General features: G+C 36.9%; 1 protein-coding gene across 1 annotated transcript; it reads right to left on the minus strand.

The window, feature by feature from the left end:
* Positions 1-1,129: 1,129 nt before the first annotated feature.
* Positions 1,130-22,960, minus strand: LOC308343786 (UPF0489 protein C5orf22). The gene is made up of 9 exons (XM_080804956.1): positions 22,786-22,960; positions 21,399-21,544; positions 19,014-19,163; positions 15,477-15,906; positions 12,533-12,595; positions 12,171-12,292; positions 8,563-8,629; positions 6,042-6,181; positions 1,130-2,861 (listed from the first exon to the last, which is right to left on the minus strand). Exons 1-9 carry the CDS (start codon positions 22,864-22,866, stop codon positions 2,729-2,731), a joined length of 1,332 nt encoding a protein of 443 aa, XP_080661082.1. The 5' UTR covers positions 22,867-22,960; the 3' UTR covers positions 1,130-2,728.
* Between the last annotated feature and the right edge of the window lie 37 nt (positions 22,961-22,997).

Below are 22,997 nucleotides of genomic sequence, written 5' to 3' on the forward strand. Positions count from 1 at the left end.
CATGCAACCTCAGCCTTGCTTCAGCCTTGGTAATGAGCTCCTGCTTCTCAGTCATAGGAACCAAATTCCCAAGATACTAATGCATTGAATGAAAACTTACTAATTTGCAATGGTAAGACCTACCCTTCCAGTGACCAACTGGAATATTTACCATTTAGGGAACTCCTTCCAAAGAATCCAGGTTCATAGAAACCTCCTCAGTCACCATAACTTCATTTGTTGAACCCAAATGACAATAAAGGGATGGGATGGCACGGATGTTTGGGATCCCAGGAGTGCAGCTGGAACTATGAAACCACAGAGACAGCAGGAACAGTTAGTTTGGAAACAAGCACAAGAATGCTGTGACCAGGAAGACCAGGCACAGTCCAGTAAGGATCCTCAGGTATCCCAAGCAGTTCTGAAAGATGTCCAACAAAAACTCCTTCAGTTTCATGCAAGTGCTTTCCCTTCAGAAGTATGGTGAATGAGATAATCCTGCACTGAGAAACACACCACTGACTATAAACCATTAGCAGCATGATGCAAACATTGCCAGCAATCCAGGGTCACTACTGCTAAAATAAAATAAAGATTTAGAGAGAATATCCTATAAAGAGTGAAGAACTTTGACTGAGAGCTCCTTGAGGATCCAGAACACTCAAAGCTAGAGGTCTACAAAAAATATTTCTGAAGGAAAAAAAAGAATTTTCTTCTTTGATACTGGGGAATATATACTTGTTAATACCAAAGCTCCGGTCAATGCTTACATTTAAGTCACAGTTTTAAAAAAAAAGTGCTCAAAATCCCATGCTTCAGTGATATTTGTATATAATCCAAAACCCTGTACAGTGGTATTCCTTATTGGTACTTAAAACACAAATGAAGGATGTCTTGATAAACTAAGTATCTTCTTTTTAGAAATGCACAGTGATGTAATTTGCCAAGTTGGTGCTAGTTAACAAATAGGAACTGAATTTCATTCAAAGAGAATCACAGAGCAGAATGAAACAATGAATATTCTGAAAAAAGAAACTGATGCCCTTTTATTCTACCTGAGTTAAAACAATGATGAGTCACATCGAGTTCATGGGAACTGACTACTCAAGCAGATCATAAGATCAGTATTATGAACACACTGAGACCACATAAAATTAGTGCTACTTTGGTTTTAAATCTTTAAAACCTCAGAACACACTTTTTTATTTCTTTTAGCACACAAAATACTTTACTCATAAAAGTAACATCCATTTATAGAACTCTAATAATTTTTTTAAATTTAAAAATAGCACTGTTTTACAATTCTGATTTTACAGAGAAAACTTTTTGGCAAATAATGTTCTATCAGAAGGGAAAGCTGAATCACTTTGCTTTGCTTCTCACAACAGAAACAGGCATTCATGCTATCAGCCTTGGGAGATCAATTTGATGACAAGAAAAATTTGCTGGAAAACAGCATCATTGGAAAAATGGGATCTGGTGCCATCTACTGAGTGGCAATGGAATGGAACTTGGGTACAAGCCAACAAGTTAGGTAACACACTATAATTGCAGCTACATGCAACTCAACACGTACACATGTGGTCAAGGCCCAAAAGTTACATGCAAAAATGAAAACAACTGCTGTGTTAGGATTGAGAAATGGATGGGTGTCTCCACCCCCCACCCCGAACAAATGCCACCCTACCTTTAAAAAAAAAAAAAAAGAAAATCAGGTAGGTAAAAATGATTGCTGAACATAAGGAATACTGAAGAGGGAAGACTTTGGTAAATTAAGCAAATGAAAAAGTTCCATGATTAAGAGGGACTCAGGTAGGCTCTCTTACTGATGGAGAGAATGGTAGAGGGCAGTTAAGTCTCTGGGTATTTATGGCAGGTCAGAATTAAGGATCTATCTTTTTTCTATTTACACTAAAAGCTAGATTATTATTAGAAATTATCAACCCAGACTGCCAATAAAGTGGCACTTAGGAATTATGATGATAATCAACGTCCATACTAATCATCTGGAGGCACCAAAAACCCTAAAAGGCTTTTCTGATTAGCAAAGAAAATTTTTGTTAGTTGACTTTACCCAACTAGACCTCCTCCACTCCAACAATGTGACAGTATGCAGCAACAGCTGAGGCACAACGCTGACAATCTTGGAAAGGTAGATTTTCTGATTTTCATGGACAGGCAAGTTTATTTTTTTGGTAGTAGCTTTTGAGAATGTTACCTCCTTATACAGCTAGGGTACCCTGAGTACTAAGAGCATGCCCAAGATGTGTTTATGGTTGTCCTTTCCTTCATAATACTTCTCATAATCCGTAATTTGTTTCTCAGCTGTCCCCTAAGAGGGCAGGGGACCTTGTCTATTCTGTTCATTACCATACCCAATTATGTTGGGCACATTAAGTGCTCAATAAATGTCAGTTAGTTGAATGAATAAATGAATCAATTTCGTACAGTCCGACTGACATAGGGGGAAAAGAGGAAAAAACCCAACCCTTAGAAAATGAAGAAGACAATGATGGAAAAGTAGAAGAATAAGCAACAATCAGTTGCAGGGGGTAGACTTGATGTAAAAAAAAATTGTCATCATTTGACAAGTGATGATGTTTTGAGATTCAAAATACCTGAAAGATTTTAACTTAAAGTTAATATAAATACATTTATTTCCATCTTCTCTGGAAGACTCATTTACAAATAAGTTAATGAAAACCCTTTTATGTATCAAGATGTAATAGGAGCCTAGTGTTTTGTTGTTTCAAGATGGAGAACATTCTTCTAAGTACACCAGGTGAATGTCTACAGCTCCATAGAGGGAGCGTAGCACATTGAGGACTTTTTCTTGAATGGTGTCAACTTGCTCAGAAGGACAGTAATCATCCAGACTTGACCTGGAACCAAGAAGGGAAAGAAAGAGAAAAATACATGTAAAGGAGAGGAGATCATACTGCGTAGTGAGGAAAAGTCTGCATGTGTTGATTTCAATATAAAATAGAAATCAAAGTATGTTGAATTTTGGGGAAAAAAAAACCGTTAAAAGCTACTAAATGTTTATGCCAGGTGCATTACATTATGTTCTTGAATCTTCTCAGCAACTCTACAAAATACATACATTTATGATTCCTTTAAAGGAATATGAAACAGAGAAAATTAACCTGCGGAGATCACCTAGCTAGTAAGTGCTGGTGATAGGATTCAAAATGACATAGCATGTCTTCAAAGCTTCAGTGCTTAATCACTAGATTGCTGTTTCCCTGGAAGGGAGATACTGGAAATACTGGGGGTTTTTATCTTTGTGATTGGGTATCTTTCTCCTTCTTTTATTATGGGCACAGTAGGGCTAGAAATGATAAGAGTAGAGACTTTCCAACTGATAAAACGTTTCTGCTTCTAAAAACGATTTGTTAACTATACAAGTACATAGGATTACCCAAAATGCAATAGGAAGATGTGCTGGTATTGGGATTAGTTTCCCAGGTGGTATTAAAGAGAAAAGAACAAAGTGGGATAGGGCAGGAACCTGTATTTTGGGGAGTCAGAATCAGCAACTATAACTTCAGTTCCTAAGCAGTTAGAATGCCACTGACAATTACAGCCAGATTAAGATCTAAAATGATTTCATCACTGTCTCCTGGTTCTGGACTGGGGTGAAGAAGGCCATTTAGATGTGGGATTGGAAATCTTTATAGAAGGAAATGGATTTAGTTATCTAGCTTAGTCCTTGTCACAAGTATTTTAGATCTAAAGACATAATCTGTAAGACTTCTGATGAACTCATTCCATTCTCTGGTGATCAGGTTATTTTTGAGACTTGATGCAAATAACACACAATAAATGAAACAGAAAAATTTTAAATTCTTAAATACTGTCTAATATATACATATGGATAAAAGTTTAATTTATAGCCTTAATAAATAAGGAGTCCTTCGATGCTTTCAAAAAGATTTCTGGCTTCTTTAAAACAGTATTAGAATAGTTCTTGAGGGGAGCTACCCCCAAGAGGGAGTTTTGGACATCTGTAGGTACATTTTTGATTGTCACAATGATAATTAAGGGGCCAAGGCAAGAGGGCAGGGTTGCTAGAATGCTTACAATACACAGGACAGTCCTGCAATATGAATGTAAATACTTATCCTGTGTCCTATATAGTTTCCAAAGTCCACAGAACACTCATATAAGTAAAAAAACCTGTTTTTAATTTTTTGAGCCTAGAATTTAATACTCTCCTACAGATGAACAAAGTATTTTTGGAAATGGATTAAATATGAGCTAAATTTCCCAGGACTGCAACTGTGCTGTACATGGAGAGAAGTCTGGACTTTAAGTTCAGAACCTTACCAAGAGGTTGTTAGGACTAGAAAAACCGTGTCACTGTGACGGTGCTGTTCATGTTATTTGGCCAATACAATACACGAGTGTCTGTCTGCACTTGTAACTTTACATTTAGTGACTCTGTAAAGATGCTAGTTTTATGTGGCTTTAAAAATTTTTTTTAGAGATTTTATTTATTATTTGAGAGAAAGAACACACACACATGCACATAAGTGAGAGGGAGGAGTAGAGGAAGAGGGAGAGGCAGATTCTCCACTGAGGAGGAAGCCCAACAGGGGGCTGGATCCAAGGACCCTGAGATCACCAGCTGAGCCACAGGCAGACACATAGACACTTGACTGACTGAGCCACCCAGGCACCCCTCGTGTGGCATTTTAATACGTATTACTTTATCAGATACTTTCATTTCTCTTATGTTACAATGATTTGTGTGTGTGCATACATATATAATTAATATTATATATATTTAAATTATGTGTACAGGGAGGTTATTGCTATATACTGAATGTTTGTGTCCCTCCAAAATCCTTATGTTGAATCTAATCTCCAGTGTGATCATATTTGGAGGTGATTAAGTCATGAGGGTGGAGTCCTCACGAATGAGATTAAAACGCCATTAGGAAAGAGATGCCAGAGGGAGAAAAAGCTCCTTCACGCCTTCTCCCATGTGAGGTTACAGGGAGAAGACGGCTATCTGTAACCCAGGAAGCAGGTCTTCACCACACTGAATCTGCTGGTGACTGCATCTTGGACTACCCAGCCTCCAGCACTGTGAGAAATGAATTTCTGTTGTTTATAAGCCATGTGGTCTATGGTATTCTGTTATTGCAGCCTGAATGAACTAAGGCAATTATATTATCTATATATTATTTTATATCTATTATATATATTATAATATATATTATATATTATTTATAATATTAATATTATATAATATTTCTATATACTTAAAGTATGCATGTATATAGGTTAGATTATCTATGAATTTCATTTTAGGATGTAAAAGGACATTATAATAAAAATATTAAAGTATTAAACTCAAAGTTTCATATAACACCAGCCAAAAGATTAACACAGAAAAGTTTTATTAAATTGTGGTAACTTTCAGCACATTATTTTCAAATTTGAAACACGGCAGCAGCTAAATATTCTTTTGAAGACACACAAATGGGAATTCTTGTGTTCATCTGAATAGTATCACCAACTTCAAAGACAAGATAATAAGAACTGTATGTCATTTGCCAACCATCACTAAGAGGAAAGAGAAAATACAACATCTGACGATTCATCTATAGAGACTGTATTAATTTCTTACGGCTGCTATAACAAATTACCACAAACTCAGTGGCTTAAAGCAATACAAAGTTATTACAGTTTTGTCGGAAATCAGAAGTCCTCAAATAAAGATACTGCATTCTTCTCTAGGTTCTAGGGAAGAATCTGTTTCCCTGTCTTTCCAGCTTCTAGAGGCCACTTGCATTCCTCAGCTTGTGGCCCCATCCTCCACCTTCAAAGCCAGCAGTCTGGCATCTTTCAATTTCTCTGATTCTGACCCTCTTGTCCTCCTTTATAAGGACCACTGTGAGTGCACTGGTCCACTGGATAATCCAGGGTAATCTCATTTCAAGATCCTTGAGTTAATTAATCTGCAAAGTCTCTTTTCCTATATAAGATAACGTATACACAGGTTCTGAAGATTAGGATGTGGATATCTTTATTATTCAGGCTACCACACTTACCTTGCAATTGTCACAAGAGTAGGTTTTGGTAAATTTTTCAATAAATCATATACAGACTGAATAAGATATTCAATTTCTTGTTCTGTGCTGATATGGTGAGGAAGTTCGGAGTAATCACAGGTTAGACCAGCCTGGTGAACCTGAAAATAAGAAAATTAAAAATTATACCATAAGCTTTATTGTTTTTAGAAGATTTTTTAACTATTAATGTCCTTGCTGACAGATGTTTTAATATTGTTGTGGACTGGGCTTGTTTTTTCCTTAACAGTTTCTGTGCTATAGAGGTTCTCTATTCTCTAAAGTTTTAGAAGAACTTGCCTGCAACTTCTGTTTGGGCCTGATGTCCTTTATATAGGAATAATTCTTTTTTTTTTTTTTTTTTTTTTTTTTTTTTAAAGATTTTATTTATTTATTTGACAGACAGATCACAAGTAGGCAGAGAGGTGGGCAGAGAGAGAGAAGGGAGGAAGCAGGCTCCCTGCCGAGCAGAGAGCCCGATGCGGGGCTCGATCCCAGGACCCTGGGATCATGACCTGAGCCGAAGGCAGAGGCTTTAACCCACTGAGCCACCCAGGCGCCCCATATAGGAATAATTCTTTTAATTATTTTTTTTTTGTAATTATGAATTCAGTTTCTGTCTTTACTTGAGTCTATTTTGATAATTCATATCTTCTAGCAAATCATCCATTTCACCCAGAATCTAAAAGCTGATAGAAAACTGTGTATATTCTCATCTTACCTTTTCCTTCAACATATTATTTTTTTTAAGATACATGCATCTAATCTAGTACTATGTTCAAACTTCAAGAGGATATAAGGGAAAGTCTTTCTCCTGTTACTAGTTTCTTATGTATCCTTTATGTGTACCAACACATTACCACTGACATCTCTAGATGTGTTTTACATAAAATGACTGGTGCTCCAGTCTTAGCACTAAACTATGCCTGAAAGTTAGAAGTGGCTCATGGGCTAACATTTTACATCCTCTGTTTTGAAGTTTTGAAAAACAGAACTCAATATGTCACTGTTTTGCCTAGTGTATATAAGTGTAAAGATTGGGAAATAAAAAACAATTTAATCTGCTATTTTATTGGTATTTTATTGCTATTGGCTCTGGATATACATCAAAAATTTAACTAGGAACAATCAATGTAGGAAAATGACAGACTGTGCATGTTCTTTTCTACTAAAAGGATCAAAACAGTTGTCTAATCCTACAGCTATAGGCACATGATATCTGATTCTATACTCTGCAATTAAGCCCATTCCATCCCTTCCTTCTTTCACTAGTGTCCAAAAACTCCCTACCACTGGGAAAATCCAGTGGTAGGTAATTCATAAGGTAGGTAATTCATAATTACAAAATGTAACATTTACAGATCTGCATGAAGACACATCCAACAATGTCATGCAAGCTCAAAACATTTTTAAAACCCTAAGTATCTTCTAACTCTATCATTCTTAAAAATTGCTGTTAAAAAAAAAGTGGGTTTTGGACTAGCTCCAATTTAACCAAAATATTCTTTTGTTAGTACTTTTTTATTCTTATAAAGTTGGCATTAAATTAGTACATAAACTTCAGTTCAAATAAGGTGGTTTGCTTGTATTCCACAATTAAAGAAAACACTAGAGCAAAAACATGATTTATTAAAGTCAAAGAAGCATTACGAGTAAAAGACAACTTGTAGGTCTCAGTTTTGGTACAAAATCTGAGAAAAGACACTTGTACCTCAAATGGGAAAATTTATGCTTCAAAGACTGTGAAATGATATAAAAATAAAAGCAATTATCATTGATGGTATCCACTTTTACCACAGTTTTCAGATCACTGTTGGCAAACAAAGTCAATGATAGAGCTGATAGAGTTGAGATGCACTTGTTAGAATACCTTGTCTTTCTCTTGGATTTGACAATCAGGAAAGTTCTCAGAGAGAGGAAAGATAGGAGGAGGAAGGTAGTATGAAAATGAATTAATAAATAATGGACAACTTTATTATTTTTTTAATTTTTGTTAAATATTTTATTTATTTATTTGACAGACAGAGATCACAAGTAGGCAGAGAGGCAGGCAGAGAGAGAGAGGAGGGGGGAAGCAGGCTCCCCGCGGAGCAGAGAACCCGATGCGGGGCTCGATCCCAGGACCCTGAGATCATGACCTGAGCTGAAGGCAGAGGCTTAACCCACTGAGCCACCAGGTGCCCCAAGGGACAACTTTAAAAATTATATATTTCTTTTCTCTGACAAGGAGAAATCTGACCATAAACAAAATTAAAAAATACACAGCATTTTTGCTTCTTACATAAAATTGGGAAAAACTTATTTTATTCTGGAAAACTTTTCCAGTATTCTGACTTCTAAAAAGTTATGTACTTTTTCATTTCTTCTCATTTAAATAAAATAATTCATTTACACTTTCCTGGAACACAAATAAAAGAAAAACACTTTAACAAAAATTACTTTTTCTACTCAGAAAAATGCCTTTCTCAAGGGTTAATTTTATACTTTAATATAAAGTATTTACCATTTCATAGTCTGGTACTTCCATCCGTTTTTTCAAACTCTGTACAAGTGGAATTAGTGATTCCATTCTGGAAAAAAGTCACCCTTCAATTAAACATCATACCACCTCAGCTAAAATTATAAAAGCAAATGATCTATTACACTTAAAATTTACCTTTAAGAATGTGTCACATGATGTTTGAGAAAAATGAAAGATAAAGATATTTAAATATCAGCTTAAAATACTAAGAAATAAATGTTCCCTGTTTTTTCTTACCTACAAGATTACAGATTGTGTTAAAGGCTGAAAATTAGCATTCAAGAAACTGAAATTTTCTTCTTCTTAAAAAATGGAAGCTCCACTCTGACTTTAAAAATTCTTTTCTTTTTTTCAAATTTTAATTTTTTTAAAGATTTTATTTATTTATTTGACACACAGAGAGAAATCACAAGTAGGCAGAGAGAGAGGGGGAAGCAGGCTCCCTGCTGAGCAGGGAGCCCGACACAGGACTCGATTCCAGGACCCTGAGATCATGACCTGAGCCGAAGGCAGAGGCTTAAACCACTGAGCCACCCAGGCGCCCTAAAAATTATTTTCATCAGCAAGAAAACTAAGTGCCTTTAGTACATGGTGATGAAAAGAGTTTCTCAAAAGTTAAAAAAATTTAAGAATATATTTATTGACATACACAATTAAACTGGAAAAGTTCTATACCATTTGGTACACTAACAATAATGCCTTTAAATGATTTAATTTAGGTGGACCTCTTTGGAAGCCATGGTTAATTAATGGTTCTAGTATTCTGCCTCCCTCACCAATATCTACTCATCTGGCGGCGGGGGGGGGGGGGGTTGGAAAAAAGAAAGAAAAAGGGAGGCATGGAGGCCTATCTATCAACTCATCCTGCTATTTTTTCTTTTTATTAGAAACACTTTCTGGGCTTCTGGACCCTAATCACCTACCTCCTCTACTTCTTAATAGTGAGGACTCCTTCACGCTGAGGATCTGGCCCTTCAGGGGCATGGTAAGTTTGGGGAGACTTTTCTTGCTTGTCTCACCTACTTTTCCTTTGTGCTATTTTTTCCCCCCAATTCCAGCAACAGTCTGGACTCGCTTCTGTTGTAGCCTCATTGTTTCTCCAATGTGAGAGAACTCCCTGCAGGTGATGAAGAGTTAACTGGGCATGCTCACCAGGCACAGTGGGTTCAGTGAAAAACGGCTCCATCTATGGGCTACATTTAGGACTCCAAGGTTTTCATGCTGTTTTAAGCTTTAAACTTGGCTTGAAACATCACAAAATAATAGGCACTTTTCAATATTTCTAGAAAGACTCATATCCTGTGAGTTATTTCTACATCTCCCTCTTCCATCATAATTTCAAAAAGGAGGGAATCATTTTTCGAATTAGCACTCTATGCTAAAGAGGGAAAGTGTGAACTGATTGTTAAAATGCCTGGTCAATATTTACTGATATGATAAATATAATACCATGGTTTTCCTTAGTGATAATGAAGTTTTATGATATTTCTATTTCTATTTCTATTTATGATATTTCTATTTCAGGGATGTTTCTCAATATTTTATTTTTAAACAAAAATTACATTGAATATTCTGAATAGGTAACACACACATAGTAAAAGATGTTTCTCTCTTATCACTTCATCTTTCAGCCACAGAATTTCTCTACCCAGAGGCAACCTCTATTCTAGTTTCTTCTGTATTCTTCTATATATCTGATGAATTATTTTAAATAACTATAACATAATAAGACTTAGTGGCTTAGTGGCTCAAAGCACTATGATTCTAACTCTAATTTATGTTGCTATCTTATAAGTGATTTCTTATATTTACCTGTGGAGAATAATCTCAGTTTGTGGAAGATCAATTTGAAAATAAGCTACTTCTGGATTCCTATGCTCATGAGGACAAAAAAGTTTGGGTCTGATGGTCCTATTTTAGTTTCCTGGCCTTTTGAGTTCATATGATTTAAAGAATTATTTCAGAGACTTAACATCACGAATTATCATGGAAATGGAAACCCAAACCACAGTGAGAAATGACCTCACACTGGTCAGAATGGCTAGAATCAAAGAACAAGAAATAACAAGTGTTGATGAAGATTGGAGAAAAGGGAGCTTTTGTGTCCTGTTGGTAAAAATGTAAACAGGTGAAGCCATTGGGAAAATAGTAAGGAAGTTCCTCAAAAAAATTGAAAACAGAAATACCATATGTTCCAGTAATTTCGCTTCTGGGTATTTACCCAAAGAAAACAAAAACACTAATTTGAAAAGACATATGCACTCCTATCTTTACTACAGCATTATTTACAATAGTCAAGATACGGAAGCAACCCAAGTGTCCATTGACAGATGAATGGATAAAGATGTGTATATATACAATGGAATATTACCCAGCTATAAAAAAGAATGCAATTTTGGCATTCATGACAACATGGATAGACCTAGGGATTATTATACTAAATGAAATAAGTCAGATAACTACCACATGATTTCACTTTATATGGAGTCTAAAAAGCAGAACAAAGAAAAGTCTAAAAAGAAGAACAAAAAAACCCAGAAACAGGCCATAACTACAAAGAACTGGTGGCTGCCAGAAGGGGTGGGGTGATAGGTGAAATAGGTGAATGGGATTAAGAGATGTAAACTTCAAGCCATAAAATAAATAAGTTACAGGGATAAAAACTACAGCATAGGGAATGTAGTCAATATTCTAAAAACATTGTATAGTGACAGATGGTAACTACACTTACTGTGGTGAGCACTGTGTAATATACAGAATTATCAATTCATTATGTTGTACACTTGAGACTACTATAATATAGTATGTCAACTATACTGCACTAGAAAAAAATAGAATTAGTTTAGGGAAAAGTAACTATACTATTTATGCCAACATCCTTTCATACTTGCTTTAATACTAAAGGCACTCTTTACCCTACCCTGTAAAATGACAGATGATCATGCCAAAAGAACTTTTCTCTCCATGTCTTCAAGGTAATGTTAATGCTGAGACAATAGGCCCAATAGAGGACCTCATGAAGAATCCAGCTTTCAAATCCTGCTCCCTCATGTAATGGGCAGCTTAAGCTTCTACTTATAGTTAGGCTATCCTTAAAAGGAGGCAAGTTTTCACACTGCAATTTACCTTTCTAGTCATTTACTTTCACTGTAATTGTAATTATTGTATTGATAGGTTAATTTTTTTTCTTATTCTACTTAGAATGGGGGCTGTCGTACCAATTTTTAATCTTCCCTAAGACCCAGAACCACATATTATATATCATAGGGGAAGCCACTGCACAATGATTAAGCACATACCCACTTATTATGTGATTTTGGGCAACTTAAACCTCTGTACCCTAGTTTCCTCATGTATAAAATGAACATACTAACAATGAAGTCATCAGATTGTTGTAGGGAATAAATGAGATAAATGCAAGGAAAAATCTTAGAATTGGGCACATAGAACACATCAGCAAAGGCTAGCCATTGCTAGTAAATTTCTGTTGGTACTTAATAGTGATTTTTTAAAAGTAATTTATCTAGCAAATTTGACAACATATCTAGGACTAAAATAGAGTTGGGGAAAAAAATGTTTCAAGGTCTTACCCGGGGTTTGAAGCCCATTTCTGTACAGTTTCTTCATCATCACCATCACACAAATCAGCAAAAGCAGCTTCTAAATCTTCTAACTGATGAATTCGAGTATCAACACAATCTACCAAATCTTCCTTTAAACACATCGAAAAGCCAAGATTATAATTATTTTTTGAAAAAATAAGTGAAATCCCATTGTAATGAAAATATCAATTTAATTAGTTAAAATCATGACTTGTCAGTACTAACCATGGGTTTCTCCAATAAACACACAAAGATTTTGGTTAGAAGTTCGAGAGTACTCTAATGACTTATAAGATATTATTAGATATGCAATAAATAGACAAAATCCAAAAGAAACAAATGAAGGATACCTCTGTCAGGTTGGTACCAGGTTTTTTAAACTGGTACAACTCTTGTAAGATTTTGTACTCTTCCTGGAAAACAAAACAAAAATCCATATACTAGGAAAAAAATTTTTTTTCAATGATATGCTTTAAGTAAAAAATGGCTATGATATAAGGAGAATATCTTAGCTAATTCTTGAAAGATCATTTTGTGAAAATCAGGGAAAATGTATAACTCAGATGTTACTGTAAACACTGTCATTGCTTTAGGGTAACTCTATCCTGACAAGAATGTATGAAAATTAGCTATGTTTTTGTCAGGATAGAGTTACCCTAATACCTTGATATGAAAAATTTCTAATAATATTCTACATTCTAAATGGATATATCCTAGGATCTAAACAGATTTTAACTATGTATAGGAAATATACATGTCTTAAAAATAACAACAACAAAAACTCTCCATGTTCACTTTGCAGTCCTTTCCCTAGCCACAGAAGAGAACTCGGAAGTTCAAAGGGAATACTAGGGGCAGACACAATGGAAGAATGATGCCTTCTAAGCACAGACTTTCCAAAGACTGTCTCCCCCCGTCATTTAGCACACTAAATAGCCCCATTATAGGTGGATATATCTGGTCCCAATAATCCCTTTTAGGAGTACTGTTGGGAAGAGTTTATATGCAAGAGCTGAAGTTCATTAAGCACAATGTTGTGCCACTACTCTCATCATAATAATCCTGTAACTTCCATGTCATTATTTTGATTTTAAACTTGAAGAAACTGTGGGCCAGAAAGGTTAGGTAACTTTCCCAAGATCAAACAGCTAATAAGCAGTAGAAGTAACAAATAGAGGGGCGCCTGGGTGGCTCAGTGGGTTAAAGCCTCTGCCTTCAGCTCAGGTCATGATCCCAGGGTCCTGGGATCGAGCCCCGCATTGGGCTCTCTGCTTGGCAGGGAGCCTGCTTCCCTTCCTCTCTCTCTGCCTGCCTCTATGCCTACTTGTGATCTCTGTCTGTCAAATAAATAAATAAAATCTTTAAAAGAAAAAAAAAAGAAGTAACAAATAGAACTTAACTCACTCTGGACTTTTGCACATGCCCTTTAAAAAAAAAGGATATAAAAACCTCCACTTCCCAGGTTTCCTGATAGCACTGGAAAAGGAGTAACTGCCATTAAGTTCCTTGTATAACTTTGTAGAAATCTTCATTAAAAATATTTGATTGAAATAAGTCAAGCAGAGAGAGTCAATTATCATGGTTTTACTTACTTGTGGAGCATAAGGAATAACATGGAAGACATTGGGAGGTGGAGAAGAGAAGTGAGTTGGGGGAAATCAGAGGGGGAGATGAACCATGAGAGACTGTGGACTCCGAGAAACAAACTGAGGGTTTTGGAAGGTGGGGGGTGGGAAGTTGGGTGAGCCTGGTGGTGGGTATTATGGAAGGCATGTACTGCATGGAGCATTGGGTGTGGTGCATAAACAATGAATTTTGGAACACTGAAAATTAAATTAAATTAAATTAAAAAAAACCAAAACAAACAAAAAATTTGAGTATATTTGTAAAATAAATTTCTAAAGTCAGTTTCTTCAACTTTCAGATATGCCTATTCTTCAAGTTTTCTAAATAGTTCTAAGGTCATTTCCATGATTCTAAGAATTTATGGCTATAACCCCTGGCTCCATGTACAAGAGCTGAAAGAAACTGCATTTTTTCTCCCTTATTTGCAGGTTGGGAGAGTACTCTAGGTCCCCCAGTCTTGTTTCAGATTATACTAAATCTTCAAATCTTACCTATTTTTTAATCAATACCTATTTAGAGCTCTTTGATAAATCACAATGGCTTCCAATACATATGTGAATTAGGATCGTTAAGTACAACACCATCATTATAATCAAACAATTTTAGGTAGAAAAAATAGTCAGTTTGAATCCCAAAAAGAATAGACTTGAACAACCTTCCAAATGTTAAAGTAAGCAGTTACTGTGCCATAAAATGCACTAAGGAATGCTCACTTGGAGCATGAATTTATTGGTTTCTTAAATGTTTCATCTCAGATCTGTGCATGCTAAATTGTCTGGCTTTCTGCATTTAAGATCTGCTGAGGTACCCTAAGAATCGCAGGCCTGAATCATTAGCTACAGATAGTACGTGTGTAAAATCAGGGACCTCATTGTCCAGTGAAAAATCTGTCACACAGCACTTTATGTATGTAGAATCTCTGGAAAGATACACCAAGAAACTGGCCATGATGTTTGTTTTCTGAGGTAAGAAACTGAGGGAATGGGAATGGGATGAGAGAGTGATATTCTTTTTTTTTTTTCTTTTTTTAAAAAAATTTTCTCCTCATGATGAGAACTCTTAGGATCTACTCTCTCAGCAAATTTCCTATACAACCCAAAGCAGCATTATTATTATTATTTTTTGACAGACAGAGATCACAACTAGGGAGAGAGGCAGGCAGAGAGAGAGGAAAGGAAGCAGGCTCCCTGCTGAGCAGAGAGCCCCATGTGGGGCTCGATCCCAGGACCCTGAGATCATGACCTGAGCCGAAGGCAGAGGTTTTAACCCACTGAGCCACCCAGGCACCCCTGAGAGAGTGATATTCTTTAATGCATATGCTTTCTTGTACTATGAGATTTCAGTTTTTCCAACTATCCACATACATATTACCCCAATTCATAAATACAAAATAATAACTGCTATCTAGAGCAGGGATCAACAACCCACAATCTACAACCTGTTTTCGTAGGGCCCTTGAGTTGAGAAAGGTACATACATAATTCAATTAAAAAAATGGGTGCGTATGATTTTAAAAGGTTAACAACAAGGAAGAATGTGTGACAGAAATCATACGGGACCCCCAATCTATCTTAATTAATACCTGGTTGTTTGCAGGAAGTTTGTGGATCTCTGATTTAGAAAAATGTCATACAATTCTCAAGATCTACATTTTAAAAATACATTTACCTGAGTGAACATTTCTTTGAAGGGATTCTTGACTGAAAAAAAATCCAAGTCAATATCTAACACAAATGCATCCCCTTTCTTCAAAATTTCCAGAATTTCCCCAGTGCTGACTGTAGTCTGACATTCTTGACTTTCAGAAGAACATGAACATGATTGCTCTAGGCAAGTCTGTCCCCTGCTCTGTGTCCATGTGTCCTTTTCCAGTCCTTCTGAGTAAGAGTCACAGTTAGTAGAGGCAGTGTTTTCTGCATCTTCCAGTGCTAGCTTTGGCTTCTTAGCAGAAGACACTGCATCATTTTCTTCTTGATTGTTACAGAGTTTATAAGGTTTTACCATAATTACATCCAATTGTAAAGGTTTTTGGTTCTCTAATTGGTCTTCAGTTACATAAAGACCATCACTTAGGAAGTAATGATCCGTACTTGTAACCCTGGATTAGAGGAAAAAACTGTTTTAAAGACAAGCCGACAAATTAGCTGACATTTCATATAGCATTTCCAAAGCACTGCAGAAATGTAACAAAGAAAATATTTAACAAAAACTAAGCACTCTCTCTACTTTCGTTAATTCCTGTTCTTCTGCAGAGACAGCATTCCCCTGATTTTTAGTTGGGCACACAACTGCCCAAAATAAGGACTGTATTTCATAGCCTATCTTGCAGCCAGGTGTGGCTATTTGACTAAGTTCTGACTTAAGGCTGTGAGTGGAAGAGAGGCATACATTATCTTGCTCTCTATGGGCTGCCTGGTGCATGAACCTGCAAGTGGCAAGCCAACCTTGGACTATGAGGACAGAGGCAACGCTCTAGAGATGAAGCAAAAAGATAAAAGGAACTGGGGTTTCTGAACCTGTAAACTGCCACATAGGCGCTGGACTATGTGTGGTAAACTCTAATAAGAGAAAGAAATAAATGATCCTCTTTCAGCTAGTGTTCTGGATCACTTTCATACTAGCTGTAACTTCATCCAAATAATCACTTAAGAGAAAAATGACATCTGGAAATTATTTCTCTTAACAAAAGCTCCCTCTGATGTGTTTCAAAGCTGTGCCAAACTCTGTATAACCATAATATTTTAATATGGAAAACAACTTAAAAAAATCTTATACACATGCAGAATGTATTTTTACAAGTTACAGATTCCGATTTTAAATGTATCATTATGTTCTTGGCTTTTCAAGTATATTATGCCTTAGGAAGTACTTGGAATAAATAGCAAAACTAAATGCTTCTTTCAGAGGTAGGCTCTATCCAACTAAAATAATGGTTAATATTTATTTCCTCCTTACCTTTCTGTAGCTATTCAGGCTTAAATTTAAAAAGGTATTAAGTTTCCAAATAGACTAATGGCAAAATACAGCTAATATCCAGGCTTATTATAAATTGTGCCATTCCAAGAATGATAAAGGCTGTATCCCCCAACCTAAATTCATATTCTTAATAAAGGACTCTTCACTTTGTTCATATCTGTATAAACACATGCATCTCAGACTACATACCTGTGTCTCTTCCATAAACTTTTACTTGCAGGATTAGGTAAAATCACCAGATAATAAAATTTTTCCTAATATTGTTATTATACATTGAGTTTCAAATGTCTGTTTCAGATTACTCAAAATTATTTGATTTTGCTGAAACCTGTTACAGATAAAGTTGGGCCTACTTACTGAAGTACTCAATAAAAGCACTACCATTCTCTCATGTATACCAGTATTATATAATACTTATTCTACGTGGAGTCCTATTTATTTATTTAGTGTAATATCCTCAATAAATATAATTTTCATGGTTTCACAACAAAGTTAATTGTGCAACTGATAAGAACATACAATAAAAGTTAACTGTATCATTAAGGATAAATCAGAAATAAAAAGTATCACTTTCTTTAGAATAAATACCCACTAGTGCGATTGCTGGGTCGTAGGGTAGCTCTATTTTCAACTTTTTGAGGAACCTCCATGCTGTTTTCCAGAGGGGCTGCACCAGCTTGCATTCCCAACAGTGTAGGAAGCTTCCCCTCACCAACATCTGTCGTTTCCTGACTTGTTAATTTTAGCCATTCTGACTGGTGTGAGGTGGTATCTCACTGTGGTTTTGATTTGTATTTCCCTGATGCCAAGTGATGTTGAGCACTTTTTCATGTGTCTGTTGGCCATCTGGATATCTTATTTGCTGAAATGTATGTTCATGTCTTCTGCACATTTTTGATTGGATTATCTGTTCTTTGGGTGTTGAGTTTGATAAGTTCTTTATAGATTTTGGATACTAGCCCTTGCACTAATGGGTATTTACCCTAAAGATACAAATGTAGGGATCTGAAGGGGCACGTGCACCCGAATGTTTATAGCGGCAATGTCCACAATAGCCAAACTATGGAAAAGAACCTAGATGTCCATCAACAGATGAACAGATAAAGATGTGGAATAATATGCAGCCATCAACACCGCCCCGCCCCCCCCCCCCAAATCTTGCCATTTGCAATGACATGGATGGAACTGGAGGGTATTATGCTAAGCGAAGTAAGTCAATCTCTCTGATATGAGGAGTTTGAGAGGCAGGGCGGGGGTCACGGGGGGTAGGGAAGGAAAAAATGAAACAAGAGGGGATTGGGAGGGAGACAAACCATAAAAGACTCTTAATTTCAGGAAACAAACTGAGGGTTGCTGGAGGGTGGTGGGGTAGGGATAGGGTGGCTGGGTTATGGACATCGGGGAGGTTATGTGCTACGGTGAGTGCTATGAAATGTGTAATTCACAGACCTGTACCCCTAGGGCAAATAATACGTTATATGTTTAAAAAAAAAAAAAAGAAAGTATCACTTTCAATGAGAAAGACTATTTCATTTCCAGTGTATTACCATTTTATTCCACACCCCTTCACCTTTGAAAAAGTTATGGTTTAAGTGCTTTAAACATTCATCCCATCACAAAAGAATGGAGAAAGTCAAGAATGTGATGATATTTCTAAAGATAATTACAGTATTGCAATATCCATAAAACATCGGTTAAAGAGCTTATATAACAAAAACAGCTGCACATGTAACTCAAGTCAAAAATGCTGTAACTTAATTTAGATTAATTAATCTAAAGCTAATCATATTATTAAAATAAAAACACCAAATCTACTTTTTAGTCATTGGATTCACAAAAAAAAAACTCAAAATGAGGTAATTTTGCTTTTCCACTGCTAATTGTTAAACTCAGCAGACAATAATTATATTGTAAGGAAATGGTAAAATGCATCATTAGCTATATAATCTATAAGGTACTGCAATGATTTAATGGAATTAGTCATCAATGGATCCAGAATTCCAGAAGATGAAGGTATTACTCAAAACCAACATGACCAGTAACGAAACATAAATGGTGTGTGAAGAAGGTTAAGAGACATAAAACTCGCTCCTGGTGTTTGGAGAACTCTTCAAAAGAGCTGAGGGTTAATCTGAGCCCATCTGTATGTAGACTACTTAGGAGTTATCATGGGGATCCAAAATAAGATAAAAGAAGCACTCATTCCCTCTTATAATACGAGGAAATTACCTGATTGTTGTGGTAGAAGTGTCTCTGCCTACTAAAAAGTGATGTTTGCCCTCTTTTATTTGCTGAGCCCATGTGGGATGAAGCCATAGCACATGAGAAAAATGGCCAGCATAAACTGCAGGCATAATCCAATTCTCAATACTTAATTCTCTGAAAAAGAAATAGAAAACATGGAAACTAGTAGTGAGTGGCTTTTCCCAAATGTAATTTCACCCAGAACAAGAGTTTAACAATTCTCCTGATGGCATTAAGGCATCATTTCCCCTTTTCATTGTATTGACATTCGCATGGATGGTGCAAGGCAATGGTGGGTTGCTGTCCTAAGATTAGTCAAGGCGACGGCACCAACTCTCCTAGTAGTCACTGTATTCTTCACTATCAAGCATCACTACCCCCTCCGAAAGCCAGTTTCATGTAAAAAGGTCCTTCATAATTTTATTAAACCTTGATCCTTAGCATACATTTAAAATATTCTGGGTGGCAAAATGAGAAATGCACAGAAAGTACTTCTGCTACACTTTGAAGTACGTAGGTTGTCTCAAGGAAAAGCACTTGTGATTCAATTGAAAGTTTAACACCATTTTTCTTCAAAGAAAGACTGATCAAAATACAATGATTATTCAGAATTGAATCTGAATTGTTGGATTCTACATTCAAACTAAGCTTTAAAAAACCACTAGGTGTCAAGTTTTTGTATGCTATTGAATATTCATAATTATCTGAAAAGGCTATGAAAATACTCTTCCTAAAATTTTTTTTGTTTACTTCCACCAAAACAACATATGGCAATAGACTTAATGTGGAAGCAGATAGGAGAATCTAGCTGTCCCCTATAAAGACAAATATTAAAGAGATGTGCAGAAACTTAAACACTGTTACTCTTCTCACTTAATTTTTTGCTTTAGAAAAGATATTTTTCATAAAAATATCATTTTATGCTAACATATTAAAGTCTACTATTTTGAATTGAATTTATATTTTAAATATTTCTCAGTTTTAATTTCAAATACAGTAAATGTGAATAGATATAACCCACACTTAGAAAAAAACTCAATAATTTTAAGGGTGAACAGGAATTCTCAGACTAAAAAGTTTAAGAATTATTATTCTATGGCTAGAACTGTACAGCCTCCATTCTTGTTTTATAATTCTTTTCAATTTCTAAAATATAAAACCTCTAAATAGCAAAGAGAATAACAACAATGGTAGAGCTACCATATTTCTTTAGAAATTACTGCTTTAAAATGGGGTTCTGGAAAAAGCCAACTGAAAAAAACGTAGTAGGCTAAAGTTAATTCATGAAAGCATCTATCTTTTAATTTTATATTTTAAAGAAAAATTACTGTTATGTACATAACTTTTTATATTGAATGACTAGGCTACATTCTAACACATACATAATGAGACAGCAGCAGAATTTCAGAGAACTTTATTACAGAAGAGACTCTAGTAAGTCTTTATTTAAAAATATATTACATATGACCTTTCAAGCAGAAAGTAGTACAAAGTGAGAGGCTGGAAGGACTCAATACTGGAAGGACTCAATACTGGAAGGAAGGATATACAAATTAAAGATGTGTTGCCTATACAACCATTGAACAACGTGTTTAAAATACATTTTGTTGCGCCTTAGTATCCAGACTTCTAAAGGGGAGAGGAAGAGAGAAATGGCTTAGGTAACTTCTAAAGTCTCTTCCACTTCCAAAATTCTATATTCTAAAGCAGAGGCTGGCAAACATTGGCTAGGACACTTGTTTTTGTAAACAGAGTTTTACTGGAATATAGCCACCGCCATTAGTTACACAATTCCAAGGTTGCTTTCTTACTATGAAGGCAGAGATAAGTAGTTGCAACAGAGACCATATGGTGTGCAACTTTAAAATATTTACTATCTGGCTCTTTAAGAAAAAGTCTGTCAACATTTGCTCTAAATAAAATAAAAAAGGCAAACAAAACAAAAACAAAACTCAAGAGCTCTACAAAGTCTGTTTCCTTTGTTTATCATGTATTGCCAATTGTATTTCAAACACATAAAAGATCATAAAGAGGGATGCCTGGCTGGCTCACTTGGTGGAGCATGTGACTCTTGGTCTCAGGGTCTTGAGTTTAAGCCCTCCACTGGGGGCAGAGTTTACTTAAAAAAAAAAAAAAAAAAAAAAATCATTGGGGCACCTGGGTGGCTCAGTCGGTTAAGCCTCTGCCTTTGGCTCAGGTCATGATCTCAGGATCCTGGGATCGAGCCCTGCATTGGGCTCTCCGCTCCGCAAGGAGCCTGCTTCCTCCTCTCTCTCTCTCTGCCTGCCTCTCTGCCTACTTATGATCTCTCTCTGTCAAATAAATAAATAAAATCTTAAAAAACAATCATTAACAAAAACCACATATTACCCGAAAAGTGTTTCCTTGTCAAACACAGTGTCAGCTGGCATATTTACAGGAATGAGGAGGTCTGGATGTGAATCAAAATGCACAAAACTTATGTTACTGGCAGGAAGATGCTTTGAGCCAATGGCCCGGTATATGTAAGGCAGGACCTGTAAAAAAAAACACATGCACACATTCAGAATTAGCATTGAAATCATGAGCATATGCTCAACTGCGGCCTGAAAAGCAATGCTTAACATAAACACACGTAACTTGAAGCACACCAGGTTGCTAAGAAGTAGAAAAACATAAAATTTGTTCACTGTAGGTAGGTTTAGATAGCGTTCCCATGCTTTATTTTTTCCTCAAAAGTTCCAGCTCCCATCTCCGAAGGCTTTAGTGGGCATCTCTTTGCTGCCATCTTGCCCCATCACAAACTCAGAAGATAATGTGTGTCAACAGACAAGGGCTGGCCCTCAGGAAGTAACTGGTGGTTAATACACATTCTGGCATAAGGATGTGTTCAAGCTACCTTGGTTCTCCTGGCCTTTTCCACACCTTAGGATGGTGGAGCCAGGCTAGGTGGTCTCTAAGGCTCCTGTCCTGTTAAAGTCTCTGTACTTCTAGGTTTAATACTGAATCTGAAAGCACAGCTTAACCCGCCCTTGTGCTTTTTCTCAGGCCCATACACACTATCTCTACCTCCTGGGAACTCAACTTCCTTTCGCCATCCACAAATCTGGAATCATCCTCTTCCCCTTTCCCATCCAGAGATCTTCCAAGGCCGATTCGTTAAAAAAAAAAAAAAAAAAAAAAGTCTCGAATCCATGGGCCTCCCTTCCAGAACAGACTAAGGAACCGTTTTAGCGACGCCAAAGAAGCACTGCCATAAAATGGGAAGTATCTTTCGTGGTTATAAAAGCCGGGCTCAGTCTAAAAAGATTTACGTATACACTAAGCACAGAAGAATACCAGCAGCCCCAAGAGTGCTAAGATGATGGTCCCTGTGTCACTGATGGCGGCCCACATCCTTTATAAAAAGCTTCCCACCTACACACAGCCGTGCTGTGATGGAGACGCCGGGGAAAGCTGGAAGCCTGCGTTAACCCGCAGGTTAAGGACACGGGGCTCTGCAGCGAGAAGGCACAAGTTCGAATCCCGACGCCACCGGCTGTTGGTGTGGGATTCTGGGCAAACCGTGAAGGTTAAATGAGCTGCCCGACGTATAGTAAGCGAATCACAAACGTCAGCGCCCATTCTCCCAAGTTAGTCGTTTCGGCGTTTTCCCCCACAGCAATGGAACTCGCGCGGGTAACAAATTCTGCTTATCTCTGGCCTTCGATACCGAGGCTCCGCGGCTTCCTGGGCCCTCCCGCGATTCTGCCCCGGAATTCAGCAGCCGCCCGCTCACCTCCTGGTGATCCTCCACGACCCACACTGGGAGCTTGGGGTAGCACCGGAGGCGAGCGCGCTCTCCCACAGAGTCGCCCATGGTTTTCCCGCGCGGCAGCACCCCAGGGAGCCGCAATCGCGAGGCTAGGACCCGGGAATGCCGGATCCGCAGCCCCACAGCCCCTCCCGCGTGGAAACGCGCGCTCACCCGGTTGCGGTTCCTCATTGGAA

The sequence above is a fragment of the Martes martes genome (genome assembly GCF_963455335.1).
Source record: "Martes martes genome assembly, chromosome: 5".
In the NCBI taxonomy this organism is placed as follows: Eukaryota; Metazoa; Chordata; class Mammalia; order Carnivora; family Mustelidae; genus Martes; species Martes martes.